Raw genomic sequence first — 19455 nt, forward strand, 5'->3', positions numbered from 1 at the left:
CCATATTTTCCATTCTACTAGGAAAATGAAAAAAAACCTAGGTTGATGGCCTTTGGTGATGTCACTAATGTCCATTGATATTAAGCCCCCAAGCTATTGTATGATAGTCAATTTGGATGCGTTACACATCAAAACTTTGGGGGAAAATAAAGGGACTATGAGTTAAAGAATCCCAGTCAATCACCTAATACAATACAAATGTCAGTTCCCTGTTATAGAAGAGTTATTACACCCAACTTTCCAATAAGTTATGCCAGCTATTTTTGCTCCATTCCAAAGCAACAGCCTCTGTTAAACATAAGGATTTGGCTTCTATGTTACTGCTGTGTCCTGTAGTAATGTATAAGGTAAGAGGATCAAACCATAGCACGTAATGGGGTCCACAGGAATCTGACACCTCCACATGGGCTGAATGCTCCATTCAAGTGTTGCAGACTCCATCAGGCTCTTTAGCATTCAGCCCTTCTGGGTGTGTCAGATTCCTGTGACCAGGGCTGGCCCTATCATGAGACACGGTGGGACCATCGGTCCTGAGTGGCACTTTCGGGGGGGGGGGGGCGGCAGATTGCCGCCCGCCAGCCAGCCCGTTATGCCCGCTCCACTGCTTATCCCATTGTTTGGAGCTCGGCACCGAGGTGACAAGAGCATGCAGGCAGAATAGGGAGCAGACATTGGGCGGGCGGGTCAGCGACTGAGTGAGCAGGCGGGCCAGTTGGCAGGTGAGCGGGCTTGCTGGTCAATCAGCGGGCAGGCGGAGCAGAGAGATGACATCATCTCTCACTACCCACCCTGCACTCACTGTGCAGCCACGGGCAGCAGAGAAATTACATTATCTCTCTGCTGCCTGCAATCACTCTCACAGCAAGTGACAATCAACAATGTGTGGCAGATGACATTGTGGCAAGATACAATCTGCCACATGTGGCAGGTGTCGTTGTGGCAAGTGACAATCCGCAACATGTAGCAGGTGAAGTTGTGGCAAGTGACAGTCCGCAACGTGTGACAGGTGATGTGGCAAGTGACAATCTGCAACGTGTGGTAGGTGATGTGGCAAGTGACAATCCACAACGTGTGACAGGTGATGTGGCAAGTGACAATCTGCAACGTGTGGCAGGTGATGTGGCAAGTGACAATCTGCAACGTGTGGCAGGTGATGTTGTGGCAAGTGACAATCCGCAATGTGTGGCAGGTGAAGTTGTGGCAAGTGACAATCCTCAACATGTGGCAGGTGACGTGGCAAGTGACAATCCACAACATGTGGCAGGTGACGTGGCAAGTGACAATCCGCAATGTGTGGAAGGTGATGTGGCAAGTGGCAATCCACAATGTGTCAGGTGACATTGTGGCAAGGGACAAGCCGCAACATGTGGTAAGTGACAATCTGCATCTGAAGGCAGGTGACATTGGCAAGTAACACGCTCATGGCTCTCACTGATTCTGCATAATGGCGAGTTGAACTATTTAATTTTATATAATATATATATATATGTTATTATTATATATAATTATTATTATTATATAACATGTAATAATAGAAGTAATGTACTTCAATGTACTCGGCTCATGCACACTTTAAAAGGGTCACGACGTGCCGTTTTCATTAAATGACATGCGGTGACTGGCGGCTCCCGCGCGCACTCTGGCACTTCAAAGTCTATTTTTATACATTACGTGATGTCAGCACTGACCAGTTGAATTCTAATAAACTACTCATACTGTCCCGCTCACCTATCTCTAAAACATAGACATTATTTATGCTGTAGTTCAGGATAACAATATATATATATATATATATCCAATATATATATATATATATATATATATTGGATGTCCAATATGTACCCCTATATTAGGGATGAGCTTCGTGTTCGAGTCGAACATACGTTCAACTCGAACATCGGCTGTTCAACAATTCGGCGAATTCTGAACATTATGGGCCGTTCGCGCCAAATTCGTGTGGCGCTCACGGCCCACAATGCACTGCGTCATCGCAGTGCATTGCTGGCTCATGATTGGCCAAGCATGCACTGTGACCCCGCATGCTTGGCCAATCACAGCGCCAGCAGCGAGGAGAGCCATGATTGGCCACAGGCAGGATGCCTGTGGCCAATCATAGCTCAGGCTGTGTAGTACACGCCCCACACTATATAAGGCCGCCAGCGTGGCGGCTTTGTGTAGTGTGTTGGCGTCTGAAGCAGTTAGTGGGTGTTCTGTGTACCTTCAACACAGTACACACCGATCGTTATCGGCCGATTTTCGATCTTGCTCTTCTGTAGTGGTTGTTGTCTGCGTGCCCTGACGGCAGTATACACCGCTATATTCACCTCACCTATATAGCTAGTGATCTATCTTTTATAATAGAGCTTGCAGTCAGTAGTGTTAGGAGCTTGTGCGTGCTGTCTGCGTGCTCTGTACCCAGTACACACCGCTATATCCACCTACATTCTCTATTTGAGCCCACTTGCCATCTGCAGGAGTTATTGGAAGTTGTGTGTGCCTCCAGCACAGCACAGTATACATCTGTATATACCCCTTTATCTCTGGTGTTCTATAATAAAGGCATCTGCAGGAGTTAGTGGGTTTTTTGTGCCTTCAGCACAATATACACCTGTATCTACCCTTTATTGCTATTCTCTAATAGAGCCATCTGCAGGGCTTAGTGGGTGTTGTGTGACTCCATTACAGTATACCCCTTTATCTCTGGTGTTCTATAATAAAGGCATCTGCAAGAGTTAGTGGGTGTTGTGTGCCTCCAGCACAATATACACCTGTATCTACCCTTTATTGCTGTTCTCTAATAGAGCCATCTGCAGGGCTTAGTGGGTGTTGTGTGACTCCATTACAGTATACCCCTTTATCTCTGGTGTTCTATAATAAAGGCATCTGCAGGAGTTAGTGGGTGTTGTGTGCCTCCAGCACAATATACACTACCCAACTGCTGTTTTACCCAACTCCCTTCAGGCCATTACCATGTCTGCAAGGCCAGCAAGGAGAGGCAGACAGGCGTGAGCCGATAAAAGAGGGCAAGCAGGCTGTGTCTAGAGACAACAGTGCTGGTCGTGGATGCGGTGCATTGTCATCAGCACGTGGCCATAGGACACGCTTGTCCTTCTTTTCGGCAGCTGGACATGTTGAACCGCAACATGCCAACGACTTGGTAGAGTGGATGACCAAGCCCTCTTCATCCTCCTCATCCTCTCTCACCCAGTCTCAGGGTACTAGCAAAGCAGCTGCCAACGCATCGTCTTCCCTCCTCTCAATGTCATCATCAGTGACTCCTTCCCTAGACCCACCACGTCCTCCTGAGGAGTCTCCTGAACTCTTTGAGCACAGTGTTGGGTACATGCTCCAGGAGGATGCCCAGTGTTTTGTAGGCTCTGATGATGACACTCAGCTAGAGGAAGGCAGTAGCGTGAATGCAGAGAGAGGGGATGCTCAAGAAGGACAGCAATCTGGCAGTCATGTTCCACAAGCTGCAGCATATTGCCAGGTTTGCTACAGCGATGAAGAGGGAGGGGATGATGAGGGCACTGACTCCACGTAGGTGCCTGGTAGGAGAGAGGAGGAGGAGGAGGAGGAGGAGGAGGAGGCACATGTCCAACGAGGCAGGATGCCCTCCGGGGGCCAGCTTAGGGGCAGCACACCGACTGAATCACACCGCAGAGCTCCGTCTGTGCAGGGCGCTGCCTCTGCGCGTTATTCTAAAAGTTCTTTGGTGTGGGCCTTTTTTGAGACGAGTGCATCAGATCGCACCGCTGCTATTTGCAACATATGTCTCAAGCCTATCTCACGTGGCCAAAACATCAGCCGCTTGGGCACCACATGCTTGACCAGACATATGTTGACCTGCCATGCAGCTCGTTGGCAAGCGTACCTCAAAGACCCACACCAAAGAACAAAGCGGACCTCTCCTTGCTTCTCATCAGCTGGCATCTGGCAACCCCACTAGACCTTTAGTCCTCTCTGAAACCTGCTCTGAGAGGAATGAAGGTGTAGAATTAGGTGTGTCACAGCCAAGTGCTTCCGGGCACTCTGCTAGCAGTACACCCACGTCCGATTATAGCAGGCAAATGTCCCTGCCCCAGCTGCTGGACCGGCGAAAGAAGTTCACTCCCAGCCATCCACATGCCCAGCGGTTGAATGCTAGCTTGGCTAAATTGCTAGCACTTCAACTGCTGCCTTTTCAGTTGGTAGACTCGGCCCCCTTCCGTGAGTTTGTACAATGTGCGGTTCCTCAGTGGCAGGTCCCCAAACGCCACTTTTTCTCACGGAAGGCGATTCCAGCTCTCTACCGGCATGTGGAAGGCAATGTCCTTGGCTTGCTGGACAGGGCGGTCAGCGGTAAGGTGCATATTACCGCTGACTCATGGTCCAGCAGGCATGGATAGGGACGTTACCTGTCTTTCACGGCCCATTGGGTCACTCTTCTGGCAGCTGGGAAGGATGCAGGACAAGGTGCAGTAGTGTTGGAGGTTGTTCCGCCACCACGCCTCCAAAATGCTACTATTGGTTGTGACACACCTCTCTCCTCCACCCCCTCCTCTTCTTCTTCCTCCATGGCCTCTTCCAGTGCTCTGTCCTCAGAACCAGCGGTGCTCCGTAGGCATTCCAGGGGCTACGCAAGTACGCAGGCAAAACGATGCCATGCCGTGCTTGCGCTGGTTTGTTTGGGGAACAGGAGCCACACTGAGGTGGTTGACGCCACGCCAGCTTAAGCCAGGAATAGTGGTTTGTGACAATGGCACCAACCTCCTCTCCGCCCTCCGACAGGGACAACTGACCCATGTGCCCTGTGTAGCTCACGTCATTAACCTGGTGGTGCAGCGGTTCTTGGGTAGGTACCCCGGCTTACAGGATGTCTTGAAGCAGGCCAGGAAAGTCTGTGTGCATTTCTGCCGATCATTTAATGCCTGTGCTCGACTGGCTGAGCTCCAAAAGGAGTTGAACCTGCCCAAGAACCGCCTTATATGTGACATGCCCACCAGGTGGAACTCAACGTTGGCCATGCTGCAGCGGCTGCACACGCAGCAGAGGGCCATCAATGAGTACCTGTGCGACTACGGCACCAGGACAGGGTCAGGGGAGCTCGGTTTTTTCTCACCACGCCAGTGGGGCATGATCAGAGATGCATGCACTGTCCTGTCACCGTTTGAGGAGGCCACAAGGATGGTTAGAAGTGACAGTGCATGCATCAGTGACACTGTACCTCTTGTCCACCTCTTGGAGCATACGCTGCGTGGAATAATGGACAGGGCACTTGAGGCAGAACAGAGGCAGGAAGAGGAGGACTTCCTTGCCTCTCATGGCCCCCTTTATCCAGACAGTGTTCCTGCTGTGCCACCCATCACACAGGAAGAGGATGAGGAGGAGGAAGAGGAGGAGGAGGATGATTGTGTCAGCATGGAGGTGGAGGCTGGCACTCAGCATCAGCAGCAGCAGTCTTGTAGGGATGATTTACAGTCCCAAGAAACACGTGAACTTGTACGTGGCTGGGAGGAGGTAGCTGCGGATCATGTTGCCCTTAGTGACCCAGAGGACTCCGGACCGAATGCCTCAGCTAACCTACGCTGCATGGCCTCCCTGATCCTGCAAAGCCTGCGGAAGGATCCTCGTATTCTTCGGATCAAGGAGAGGGACCATTACTGGCTGGCCACTCTCCTTGATCCACGGTACAAGGGTAAGGTTGCCGACCTTATCTTGCCATCGCAGAGGGAGCAGAGGATGAGACATCTCCGGGAGGCCTTGCAGAAAGGTCTGTGCAATGCGTTCCCAGAGACTGGGAGGTTACAAACTCCTGGTCCTGGACAACGTGTTGCTGAGGCATCGGTCAGAAGGAGCGGTGGAGAAGGTGGCCGTCTGACTGATGCTTTCAGACAATTTTTTAGTCCGCAGCCCCAAGGTATGATCGGTTCCAGCAACCATCGCCAGCGTCTGATTTACATGGTGCAGGAATACCTAGGGGCAAGGTCAGACTTGGACACCTTTCCCACCAAAAATCCTCTAGCTTATTGGGTCTTGAGGATGGATCACTGGCCAGAGCTTGCACAGTATGCAATTGAGCTACTGGCCTGTCCTGCATCCAGCATTCTTTCGGAACGCACCTTCAGTGCTGCTGGTGGCTTTGTTACTGATCACAGGGTGCGCCTGTCCACCGAATCAGTTGATCGACTGACCTTCATCAAGATGAATCAGTCTTGGATCACCCACAGCTACCAAGCACCTGAAGCTGATGTAACCAAATAATTTTTTTTGAAATATCACATCCCTTCAAGACTGCCTATACTGATGCTGAGTGACTGTCCTGTTATGTTGATTGTCTATCCTCTTCCTCCTCCGCTGATATGTTGGAAGAACATTTCTGGTTCTGGGTGATGCCATCAGCCCAATTTTTCTGCCCCTGTTTAACAGGGGCTTTATTTACAATTTTTGATGCAATGCTTTGCAGCAGGGCTAATTCCTGCAATAAAACTAGAGTATATGGGAGAGGTTGCAGTGTGGTGGCACCAGCACCAGTGCCTAAGGCCCAATTTTTCTGCCCCTGTTTAACAGGGGCGTTTAAGTACAATTTTTGATGCAATGCTTTGCAGCAGGGCTAATTCCTGCAATAAAACTAGAGTATATGGGAGAGGTTGCAGTGTGGTGGCACCAGCACCAGTGCCTAAGGCCCAATTTTTCTGCCCCTGTTTAACAGGGGCGTTTAAGTACAATTTTTGATGCAATGCTTTGCAGCAGGGCTAATTCCTGCAATAAAACTAGAGTATATGGGAGAGGTTGCAGTGTGGTGGCACCAGTGCCTAAGGCCCAATTTTTCTGCCCCTGTTTAACAGGGGCGTTTAATTACAATTTTTGATGCAATGCTTTGCAGCAGGGCTAATTCCTGCAATAAAACTAGAGTATATGGGAGAGGTTGCAGTGTCGTGGCACCAGCACCAGTGCCTAAGGCCCAATTTTTCTGCCCCTGTTTAACAGGGACATGTAATTACAATTCTTGATATAATATTTCACAGGAGGGCCCGTTCCTGTGCCCACCCAGAGTAACTGTGAGGACTTATAGTGTTGTGGCACCAGCACCACAACCACCAAAGGTCAATTTTTCTACCACTGTTCAACAATGGCATGTAATTACAATTCTTGATATAATCGTTCACAGCAGGGCGCTCCAGCGCCCACCGAGAAGTCACTTTCAAGGCTTACAATGTGGTGGCAAAACCAACACCTTGTTCCGCTAGTTCTGCAGAGCATATAGGGCAGGCCCCTACTTTCAAACATCCAACTTACAAACATTTCCTACTTGCAAACGGAAGGAGACAACAGCAAGTGAGATGAAAAAAGATGGACGACAAAACAAATTATACAGGGGTGATAACCCTTCCCTATGTTTTCCAAAAAGCTTAAAAATAGTTTTTTTGACTGGAGCTACACTTTAAAAATGTACCAGTTGAAAATTACAAACAGATTCAACTTAACACAACAAACCTACACAGTCCCTGTCTTGTTTGCACCGCCTGTATACTGCTGTTCTGAGTATATAGGGCCTGGGGGCCACACGCATTTCCTTTTTTTAATATGGGTACGGGGTTCCCCTTAATATGCGTACAAGACCCAAAGGGGCTGGTAATGGGCAGGGAGGGCTACCAATGCCATTTTTCTCAATGATTTTCAACCATATTGCAGGAACCAGATAAAACATTAAAACCGCAAGCAGTTTTCAATGATGTTATTTCCGTTTAATGTCATTTTGTGCAGGGACTGTTCTAAACACCGGAAACACATGGCACTTCACAGGCATACTACAGACACCCCCCAGGCACCATATTTAAAGGAATATTTCACTTTTTTTCACTTTAATCGTCATTAAAATCAGTGCTCCCGCCAAAACGGCCATTTTTAAAAACATTTTAGTCATTGACCCATGTCCCCTGGGGCAGGAGCCAGGTCCCCAAACCCTTTTTAGGACAGTATCTTGCATATTAGCCGTTAAAATTAGCACTTTTAATTTCGAACGTTCGAGTCCCATAGACTTCAATGGGGTTCTAAAGTTCGTAAGAATTTGGGGTCCGTTCCAAAGTTCTGGTGCGAACCGAACCGGGGGGGGGGTGTTCGGCTCATCCCTACCCTATATACATGTATAGAGCCATGACATGTCCAATATATACTCCTATATACATGTATAGAGCGATGACAGGTCCAATATATACTCCTATATACATGTACAGAGCCATGACATCTCCACTTTATACATGTATAGAGCCATGACATGTCATCTTTATACTCCTACATACATGTAGTGAGCCATGACACGTCCTTTTACATGCCTATACACATGTATGGAGCCCCGACAATAGCTTGGGGACTTACTATCAAGGGACATTAGTGACATTACTGAAGGTAGCAGACATGTTCAGCTCAAGAGGTTGGCTATGGTGGCTCTTCTACTGCAAGGAACTACCATTTGGATTTTTTTTTACTATAAAATGTTTGTATAGTTATTTTCTTATTTAAACATCTGGCACATAAACTGGTGAATACGAAAAAAATGGGTAAAATATCTAACTAAGTGACATTTTGAAAGACACTGATTTATCCAGGACAGCACTAACACATCTAGTATGGTAGGGGCAAAGTTACATTGTAGCGATTTGTTTTACTACGGTAAGAGTTATCTCAGAATTCATTCACTCCAATTGTCTGTAAATCATAAGGACAGTCAAGTCATGCCACCCACTGATAGCAGAGAATACATAGGCCTACACATTGATGGTTATTTTGCGGGGCTTCTCTTATCTCATACACACATACAAACCAGAAAATGCACATAAAGGCCAGACAGGAAAGAAATGGATTTTGCACAATTGTTAATCCTTTCTTCTACTCTGCTTTTGAATATCAATTTATCTCATCAATGAAACATCTAAAATAAAATGTTCAAAGCCCTGGGCCTCACAATGTGACTGAACACATAATATTAGGACTGAGAGAACTGACTTCTACATTTAATGTTTTCATATCTACCCAAAGTGATCTACACATGAAAGGAAATATTCATAGGACAGAACATTTCAATTCATTGCACAGGACAGCAAGTTCCTTTATCGGCTGCTCTGATGGAAATTCCTCACTGTGTTATGGACACAAGTCAAGCGACAGGATCCCTACTGTGCAAATAGGATGTATTGGGTTTCTATTCAAGGAGGATATGTATAGCAAAAAAAATAAAAAATACATTTTTTACAGGAGCTCCATTTACTTCACCCATAGACTGTATCTATTATAACATTAATTGAAGGTTATAGAAATGTTTTTCCAAAACAGCAAGTGCAGCAACCATCTATAGGCCTTATTTAAAGTAAAACTTTCCTAGGGGAAATATGACTGCCGTTGTTACCACATTCATCAAATGCTAGTCAACTGGTTGTTCTGCTGACTTTCTTGCATCAATGGTTGTAAGTTACTATTAACCCAGAGAAGCCCAGTATTCAGGTAAGGAATTGCCCCTTTCACTGACTTTACACACAAAAAGTACTTAAAAGGGGTTGTAAAGCCTTGTGTCTTTTCACCTTAACGCAGCCTATATGGTGAAAAAACGTCTGACAATGACTGCCCCCCCCCTCGTTTTACTGACCTGAGCCCTTTGTTCCCTTGGCGGAGACGCGCTCTTCCCCTCTGCTCAGGGTTCTTGACTCTTGATTGGATATAGTGATAGCAGCGCAGCCATTGGCTCCCGCTGCTGTCAATCAAATCCAGCGTCGGGGGCGGGGTCGAGTCCAGCATTCTGTGTATATAGACGCAAATGCTGGACTCGGGTGCGTGCCTGCAAGGTAGCCCCCCGGGAGAGCAGTTCTTACCGATGTGAGGCGGAGACACGAGAGATGTCGGGGGACCCCAGAAGATGATGATCAGGGCCACACTGTGCAAAACGAACTGCACAGTGGAGGTATGACATGTTTGTTATTTAAAAAAAAATTCAAAAAAGAGGGTTTACAAACCCTTTAATGCAAAGGGTCAGCATAACAGTTGGGCAACTAGCATTTTTGGTATATTCATTTTAATATCTTGCACTTTAATTTAAAAAAATTATTAATATAAATTATTATAGCACACCCGTGTCACTTCCGGTTTCCCGGCTCACTGCAATGTGGAGTAGATATGAATCGATGGACTGTGACTGCCAGCATGGCTCCATAACGGCAGAGGTAAACCCCTATGCAGGGCAGTAACAAGGCACGTATGGAAGAGAAGAGTCTCTGTATAGATGCAGGGGCGAACTTGGAGTTGGAGCAGCTCATCCTCTCCTCTTTTAGCAGTGGCAACAAGCAAATGGAGGGAAGTAAATCTTTCACTCACATAATAACAAAGCTCACTTGCACACTAGGCTCAGCCTTATTTATTGCTGGAGAGACACCCATCTGACAGGTTGCACGTCTGAGCGCTGCCATCTTCAGCTATTTCACTGTTTGTTGAACTTGTCTCCAGTTACAGAGTTATACTATATTCCTATAAGTTATTTTATTACCTACTGCAGGTAGGGTATGAGCCCAGGTTTAGACTACTGTGATCTAAGACATGGCATGTGAGTCGCACCTGCCTGCGGTGCCGATCACATGCAATATCAGTGAGAGGTGGGTTCAGCAGCCATACAGTTGTATGACTGAACTTGCAGGAAAAAAGTGCAGGGACTTTTTTTCCACTGAAATTGGATCGCATGGGTGTTCTCACTTATGCGATCTGATTCCTGTGCAACTTGACACTGCGATCTGGGGGTGTCATTAACATTGTAATCACGAGAAGGAAGTGTCACCAGCACACCAGGATCTCGAAAATTGGGTCCAAAACTTTAATCACATAGTATTAAAAAATAAAAGCTTTTATTTTTTCATACTATGTGATTAAAGTTTTGGACCCAATTTTGGAGATCCTGGTGTGCTGGTGACACTTCCTTCTCATGATTGCAGTCGGTTCCAGCCATTGGTCATTTCAGCACCCAATCTCAGATACAGCCATTTGTGCAGGAACGTGTGCGTTGGGAGTATTGCATTGAAGAACTTAACCTTGAGTGACACCCACAGTAGTTCACAGAGGGCAGGGGTGCGTGCCTGCAAGGTAGCCCCCCGGGAGAGCAGTTCTTACCGATGTGAGGCGGAGACACGAGAGATGTCGGGGGACCCCAGAAGACGATGATCAGGGCCACACTGTGCAAAACGAACTGCACAGTGGAGGTATGACATGTTTGTTATTTTAAAATTTTTTCAAAAAAGAGGGTTTACAAACCCTTTAATGCAAAGGGTCAGCATAACAGTTGGGCAACTAGCATTTTTGGTATATTCATTTTAATATCTTGCACTTTAATTTAAAAAAATATTAATATACATTATTATAAAAAGTGAAATAAAAACAACATATACAGTGCCTTGCGAAAGTATTCGGCCCCCTTGAACTTTTCAACCTTTTGCCACATTTCAGGCTTCAAACATAAAGATATTAAATTTTAATTTTTTGTGAAGAATCACCAACAAGTGGGACACAATTGTGAAGTGGAACGAAATCTATTGGATATTTTAAACTTTTTTAGCAAATAAAAAACTGAAAAGTGGTGCGTGCAAAATTATTCGGCCCCTTTACTTTCAGTGCAGCAAACTCACTCCAGAAGTTCAGCGAGGATCTCTGAATGATCCAATGTTGTCCTAAATGACTGATGGTGATAAATAGAATCCACCTGTGTGTAATCAAGTCTCTGTATAAATGCACCTGCTCTGTGATAGTCTCAGGGTTCTGTTGAAAGCGCAGAGAGCATCATGAAGACCAAGGAACACACCAGGCAGGTCCATAATACTGTTGTGGAGAAGTTTAAAGCCGGATTTGGATACAAAAAGATTTCCCAAGCTTTAAACATCCCAAGGAGCACTGTGCAAGCGATCATTTTGAAATGGAAGGAGTATCAGACCACTGCAAATCTACCAAGACCTGGCCGTCCCTCTAAACTTTCAGCTCAGACAAGGAGAAGACTGATCAGAGATGCAGCCAAGAGGCCCATGATCACTGGAATGAACTGCAGAGAACTACAGCTGAGGTGGGAGAGTCTGTCCATAGGACAACAATCAGTCGTACACTGCACAAATCTGGCCTTTATGGAAGAGTGGCAAGAAGAAAGCCATCTCTCAAAGATATCCATAAAAAGGCTCGTCTAAAGTTTGCCACAAGCCACCTGGGAGACACACCAAACATGTGGAAGAAGGTGCTCTGGTCAGATGAAACCAAAATCGAACACAATGCAAAACGATATGTTTGTCGTAAAAGCAACACAGCTCATCACCCTCAACACACCATCCCCACTGTCAAACATGGTGGTGGCAGCATCATGGTTTGGCCCTGCTTTTCTTCAGCAGGGACAGGGAAGATGGTTAAAATTGAGGGGAAGATGGATGCAGCCAAATACAGGACCATTCTGGATGAAAACCTGTTGGGAGTCTGCAAAAGACCTGAAACTGGGACGGAGATTTATCTTCCAACAAGACAATGATCCCAAACATACAGAAAAATCTACAAAGGAATGGTTCACAAATAAACGTATCCAGGTGTTAGAATGGCCAAGTCAAAGTCCAGACCTGAATCCAATCGAGAATCTGTGGAAAGAGCTGAAAACTGCTGTTCACAAACGCTCTCCATCCAACCTCACTGAGCTCGAGCTGTTTTGCAAGGAAGAATAGGCAAGAATTTCAGTCTCTCGATGTGCAAAACTGATAGAGACATACCCCAAGCGACTTGCAGCTGTAATCGCAGAAAAAGGTGGCTCCACAAAGTATTAACGCAAGGGGGCCGAATAATTTTGCACGCCCCACTTTTCATTTTTTTTATTAGTTAAAAAAGTTTAAAAAATACAATAGATTTTGTTCCACTTCACAATTGTGTCCCACTTGTTGGTGATTCTTCACAAAAAATAAAAATGTTATATCTTTATGTTTGAAGCCTGAAATGTGGCAAAAGGTTGAAAAGTTCAAGGGGGCCGAATACTTTCGCAAGGCACTGTAGGTGCTGCAATTCTAAAATCAAAATACTCAATTCAACATTATATATATATATATATATATATATATATATATATATATATATATATATATATATATATATATATATAGATATATAGATATATATATCTATATATATACAGTATGTAAAAACAGAAGTGCGCAACCCTAGTGAATTCGAAAAAAATAGGAAAACTCCTATAATGATAGAGTCCACATCTAATGAACAAATTGAATTAAATAATTATATAGTGGTTGTCCATATATTTTCAATATAAAGCATGGATATCCATGATGTTCAGCGGTGTGTTCTTGTATCAAAAGGGAAAAGTTAGAGCCTCTCACCAGACAGGATGGATCCCAAATCATAGGGATTAAACATGCTTGTTATCAAAATAGCCACCTGCGATTTTCCACTCTGTCGGCTCCAGTATGCAAACCTCCTCCCCAGGAGTGATCACTACACCAAAGATTTAGGAATAGTATTCAAAAGATGCCAACTCCAATAGGTCAGCTTAATGCTCTCCAGCATATGTGAAATGTAAAAAGACGATCTCCATTCCCAGTCGATGCTTCTTACAGGGAAACGCGTTGGATGGAGTAGGTGTCAGTGACATAACCACACACCAGCCTGCAGAGTGAGCTCTGCCACTGTGTCTATATGTTTTTTCTTTGTTTGATTTTGTGAAGTGCAAAGACAATTGGAAAATAAAACATCCGCTTTCTACTGCACCATGAAGTTTCTCCTTCTTTTACATTTCACATATGCTGGAGAGCAGTAAGCTGACCTATTGGAGATGGAATCTTTTGAATATTATTTCAAAATTTTTGGTGGAGTGATCACTACAGCAGGAGGAGGTTTTCATACTGGAGCCGACAGAGTGGAAAAATCGCACGTGGTTACTTTGATAACAAGCATGTTTGATGCCTATAAATTTGGGATCCATCCTGTCTGGTAAGAGGCTTTAACTTTTCTCTTTTGATACAAGAAGAACACACAGCTGAACCTCACGAATATCCATGCTTTATATTGAAAATATATGGACAGTCACTATATAATTATTTAATTCAATTTGTTCATTATATGTGGACTTTATCATTATAAGAGTTTTCCTATTTTTTTCTAATTCACTAGGGTTGTGCACTTTTATTTTTACATACCTAGCATTTTTAGCCAGAGCAAGGACAGCACCAATTTTTCTCTTTGGAAACACTCCACTTTTCAGAGGTTAGTGGGTTAAGATCACTAGTATCCTCATCCTACCTGTTTTAAATCAACTTATGTGTACGTCTGAGTCTTGTAATGCCTTACTTTCTTTAGCTAGACACTTCCTAAAGATTTTTCTGGGTCCAAAACAAACATGCCTGCACTGCAAGAAACTTTAACCCAGCAGATCAGCAAAAGAGCCAAAGATGATATCACATTTACCACTCCTTCTTTACCTAAAGCTTAACTCCAGTCAATTGTTTAGCTGTAGATAGAGTGGGGGATAGTAAAAAGTCCCTTCAAGTCCACCCTTGCTCCATTGTAATCCACCATCCAAATAAGTGGATATCCCCATAATTAGCCCTGCTGTGGGTAAAACATGTTGACGGCATGGCTTTGGGTGGGAGTGAGCGAGCTGTCATTGTAATACACCTTGGCTACAGCTGAACATCTTTGGTGTGCTGTCCATTATTTAGATGGCGTATCACAGTGGTCATCAACCCTGTCCTCGGGGCCCACTAATAGGCCAGGTTTTATGTATTACCTTGGGGAGATGCAGACTAGAATACTGCAATTACTGAGCAGCAAATTATATCACCTGTGATGTATTTCAGTTATCTTACAATCCTGGCCTGTTAGTGGGCCCTGAGGACAGGGTTGGTGACCACTGGTGTATCATCTTTCAGTGTCCACATCCCTGACTCTGCCTGCTGTATCAGCACAGCCTAATCACCCAGGACACGTTCCCAAATTCTTACCTCTCCTACTGAGTTGGAGAGTGCCTGAACAATCTTCTCATGAGCTGTGGCCACAACACTTTGCCCGTTGATCTCAATGATGCGGTGTCCCACTCGTACACCACCTCTCTCCGCAATCCCTCCCCTCATGAGGCTGCAGATCTGGAAAGGACACAAAAGTTTCAGATAACATATACTCACAAACTGTACCATCATATGAAATCATAATCTCCTTGAAGTTTTGACAAGCTTTACAATGCTGACATCATCCAAAATAAAATGAAGTTGTCATTTCAGCCTAAACAGGTATTCATGAAAATACTGTAAACATTTTACTCGAAGAGTTACATAGTTAGTCTGGTTGAAAAAAGACACAAGTCCATCTAGCTCAAACAATAAGTTATGGGCATTCTGCAACCCATTTTCTACTGAGAAATTACAGATCCCAGGATGCCCTAATTTTTTTGCCAGGACAGATAGATATAAACTGGAACAAAATGCATTTTAAAAAGCAACTGTGTTTAAAAGGCAGTACCCATTTTTGTTTTCTTGGGGGCTTTTCTTTTTAGTTTTCAATGTTGTTTTGTTTTAAGATGCCATAAGGTCTTTATATGCTGCACATCCTTTGTCAATTCATATATTATAATGTGCCTCTAACTTTTGATTGGTTTGCCATTTGGACAACCTTTATTTGATGATCCAGTTTCTTTGACAGTTAGTTCTATTGTGCGACTCAGTTTATATATATCACCTTACTACAATTGCAGTGTACTGTTTTGTATGTCTATGTTATCTTTGTGGCATTTGTTTGTTCTTGTATACTATTATTTTTACTTTTTTTTTTTTCAATAAAAATGTTATTAAACTTAAAAAAAAAAGAAAAGAAAAAAAGCAGTGCCCAGACTTAGAACATTAACCATTTTACTACTGCCCTATACTGTATACCCCTCCATTACTAGGTCATTTTTGAGAGCTGTGATAGTTTGACAAACAAATTTGATTTATATAATATTTTTTAGCAGATAGAGCTTTCTTTTTGTGGTATTTAATTATCACTGCTGTTCTTTTTTTATTATTTTTACTACATAGAAATACATTTAAAAGAAAAAAAAAAGAAAACACCTGTTTCCCTTACTTTCTGTTATAAATCATATTCAATAAAAATGACAGAAGAATATACCCCCAAAATGACCCCCATTGATTTTTTTTGAACATGATACTGCCACTATTGAGGTGGCTTAAACATAGAGCTTGGCAATGGTAAATTAGATATGGGCATCATTGACTTACAGGTCATACACAGAGGGAGGAACAGGTGAAGAGGTTAATGTGTTAATACATTAAATGAATTAAATCTGTTGCTGCTTATCCTTCATTCATTAAATCCTTCATTGGTAAAATCCTCTTTTTACTCCTTCCCCCATTTTGGGAGGAAGAAAAGAACTCTCAAATGTTTACATTTGAAATCAATGTGATTGACCATCACAGTCACTGCATGGCAAAGAGCCACTCTGATTGGTTTGTGCATTTTGCTTGTGATCTGAGCTGTCTGTGCATAAGCATTAAACAGAATATCATTTTTAATTGGCATTTCAGAAATGTGCATCAACCTGCCGACCTTTTTTTAATATACAGCGTTAGTAATGTGGCTAAATTATTTACATATTACTAACAAGCAGTAAAATACCTTTAAAACAAGCCATCCCTGATCTGTCTAGTTGCTTTCAATGTCTTCTAAATTCTTAAAGATCCCCAAAGACCACAAAGACCTCTGACTTGCCTTTCAGTTAGTTTTGAACAGCTTAGAAGCGTCTGCTATTTTTGATTATATTGGAAGGCTAGCAGGCCGGCATTCTGTTGAAATACAAAGTAATAGGAAAATAGCTACGATTTCTGTGTCTCTGTTGTGAATTTGAAGACACCATTCTCCACAATGCCCATAGCTTGAACGGACGCTTGTTTTAAAGTGCTTTTTCGGCTTGTACAGAACATGTACAGTAAATACAGTACCTTAGGCTAGATTCACACCTATGCATTTTTAGTGCTTTTTGCATTTTGCAGATTTGCACTACAGTCCATTTAACATGGTTTCCTATGGAACACATTCTGTAGTGCAAATCTGCAAAATGCAAAAAGCAATAAAAATGCATTATCACTGAACTATATAATGTTCTTTTTGATAAAAGCACATGAAGGACGAAGAAAGCAGAACTTTTTTTAATGCCCTGAATCTAAAGTAAACCTAAAACGCTCAGGTATGAAGTGGGACTTTTTAGAGATAACTGTAAACACAACAAAGACCTTATTAATAGCTGAAATTAGTCCAGTGTCTAAAATTCCCATATTTCTCTGCTTGATAACACTAGGTGGCTTTCATTGTCATAGTAATACCAAATGGCTTGCATTGTCATCCATTCTTCCCACTCAGCCTTGGGTTAGCAGGGGCATCATTTGGGGCATGGAAAACAATGACAGTGATATTAACCACTTCAACCTGGGAAGGTTTTACCCCCTTAATGACCAGACCATTTTTTTGCGATACGGCACTGAGTTACTTTAACTGACATTGCACGGTCGTGCGACAAGTTGAACCCAACCAAAATTGATGCCCTTTTTTTCCCAAAAGAACGTTCTTTTGGTAGTATTTGATTACCTCTGCAGCTTTTATTTTTTGCACTATAAACAAAAAAATCGCGAAATTTGGAAAAAAAAACAATTTTTTTACTTTCTATTTTAAAACATATCTGATAAAAATATGTAAAAAATCGAATTTCTTCATCAATTTAGGCCAATATGTGTTCTGCTATATATTTTTGGGTAAAAAAAATCCCAATTAGCGTATATTGATTGGTTTGTGCAAAAGTTATCGAGTCTACAAACTATGAGATATTTTTATGCCATTTTTATTTTTACTAGTAAAGATGGCAAACGTTGATTTCTAGTGAGACTGCAACATTGCGCTGGACAAATCGGACACTAAGTGACAGTTTTTGGGGACCACTGACACCAATACAGTGATCAGTGCTAAACAATGTTACTGTTTCTGTATAAATAACACTGGCAGGGAAGGGGTTAACATCAGGGGAAATCAAAGGGTTAAGTGTGCTCCTGGGAAATGCTTTCTAACTGTGCGGGAGGGTGGAATGAGGAAGAGAGACATCTGTGTTCCTGATTAGCAGGAATCACAGATCTCTCTCTTTCTCTGTGACAGAAGGACGGTCTGCCTTGTTTACATAAGCAGACTGCCGTTCTGCCTTTCCTATGAACGATCACAGGTGGCTGGCGCCCATGCATTCTATGCATTAAGATAAACAAACTTCTGTCAGCTCCCCTAACACTTACCTGAGCTCCCTCTCTGTCCAGCAATGCCCATGAGTGTCTTAGACATCTAAAATTCTCCTCCCTGATTGGCTGAGACACAGCAGTGGTGACATTGGCTCCCGCTGCTGTCAATCAAAGCCAGCTAGCCAATCAGGCAAGAGGGGGGGTGGACCTGGTCAGAGCTCTGTGTCTGAAAGGATACAGGGAGCTGTGACTTAGCTTGGGTGTCTCCATAGGAAGCTGGTTGCTGTGGGGACACTGAACAGGAGAGGGAGATACCAGGGTCACAGAAGAGGGACCAGAGAAGAGGAGGACTGCAACAGAGCAGGTAAGTATAACATGTTTGTTATTTTTATAGGAAAAAAAACAAGACTTTACAATCACTTTAAGTTCACTCACTAAAGCATTACGATGATGAGCGTGGATGTACAAAATGCAGTAATTCATACCAACCAATTGTATTTCTAATGCCACGTACACACGACCGGACTTTTCGACAGACTAGGTCTGACGAAATGAATCCATCTGATATTATGATCGTGTGTGGGCTCCAGTGGACTTTTTTCCCCCCAAAGTCCGATGGACCTAGAAATAAAACATGTTTCAAATCTTTACGACGGACTCAAGTCTAGTCGAAAAATCAGTTTGTCTGTATGCTAGTCCAACGGACGAAAACTGATGCTAGGGTAGCTATTGGCTACTGGCTATGAACTTCCTTATTCTATTCTGGTCATACGTCATCACGGTCGAATCCGTCAGACTTTGGTGTGATTGTGTGTGGCCAAGTCTGTCTGTTCAGAAAGTCCATCGGAAGTCCGCCGAAAGTCAGTCGGGAAGACCGTTGGACCTAGTCCGTCGAAAAGTCCGGTCGTGTGTACGCGGCATAGATACTATAGTCAGGTCAGTTGACAGGTGATTTCTGATTGCTTGATATGGGATATTATGATTTGCATGTCTTTACTAATCCTTGCATCACTGTACTGACTAAACAGGAACATTAATAAACTTTGTTTCCATCTACATTAGTAACATACTATGAGTACAAAATTCAGTCAAAAACTAAATATTATTTTCTAGAAAAGTAAAACACTTACTGCTCACGGGGTATTATTATTAGCTACACACTTCGAGAAGGATTAAAAAGCAAAGCCTGTGTGTGTCTGAGCCC

General features: G+C 43.6%; 1 protein-coding gene across 2 annotated transcripts in view; it reads right to left on the reverse strand.

Moving 5' to 3' along the window:
* APBA2 (amyloid beta precursor protein binding family A member 2) overlaps nucleotides 1-19455 on the reverse strand; it is a 655935-nt gene that overhangs the window by 6139 nt on the left and 630341 nt on the right. For both annotated transcript variants that reach the window (XM_077472278.1, XM_077472277.1), the window contains one exon: nucleotides 14988-15128. In XM_077472278.1, coding sequence (XP_077328404.1) covers nucleotides 14988-15128 — 141 coding nt within the window. The remainder of the gene's footprint in view (nucleotides 1-14987; nucleotides 15129-19455) is intronic.

Source organism: Lithobates pipiens, unplaced genomic scaffold (genome assembly GCF_037356315.1).
Source record: "Lithobates pipiens isolate NorthernLeopardFrog02 unplaced genomic scaffold, aLitPip1_a1.2 Scaffold_8, whole genome shotgun sequence".
NCBI lineage: Eukaryota > Metazoa > Chordata > Amphibia > Anura > Ranidae > Lithobates > Lithobates pipiens.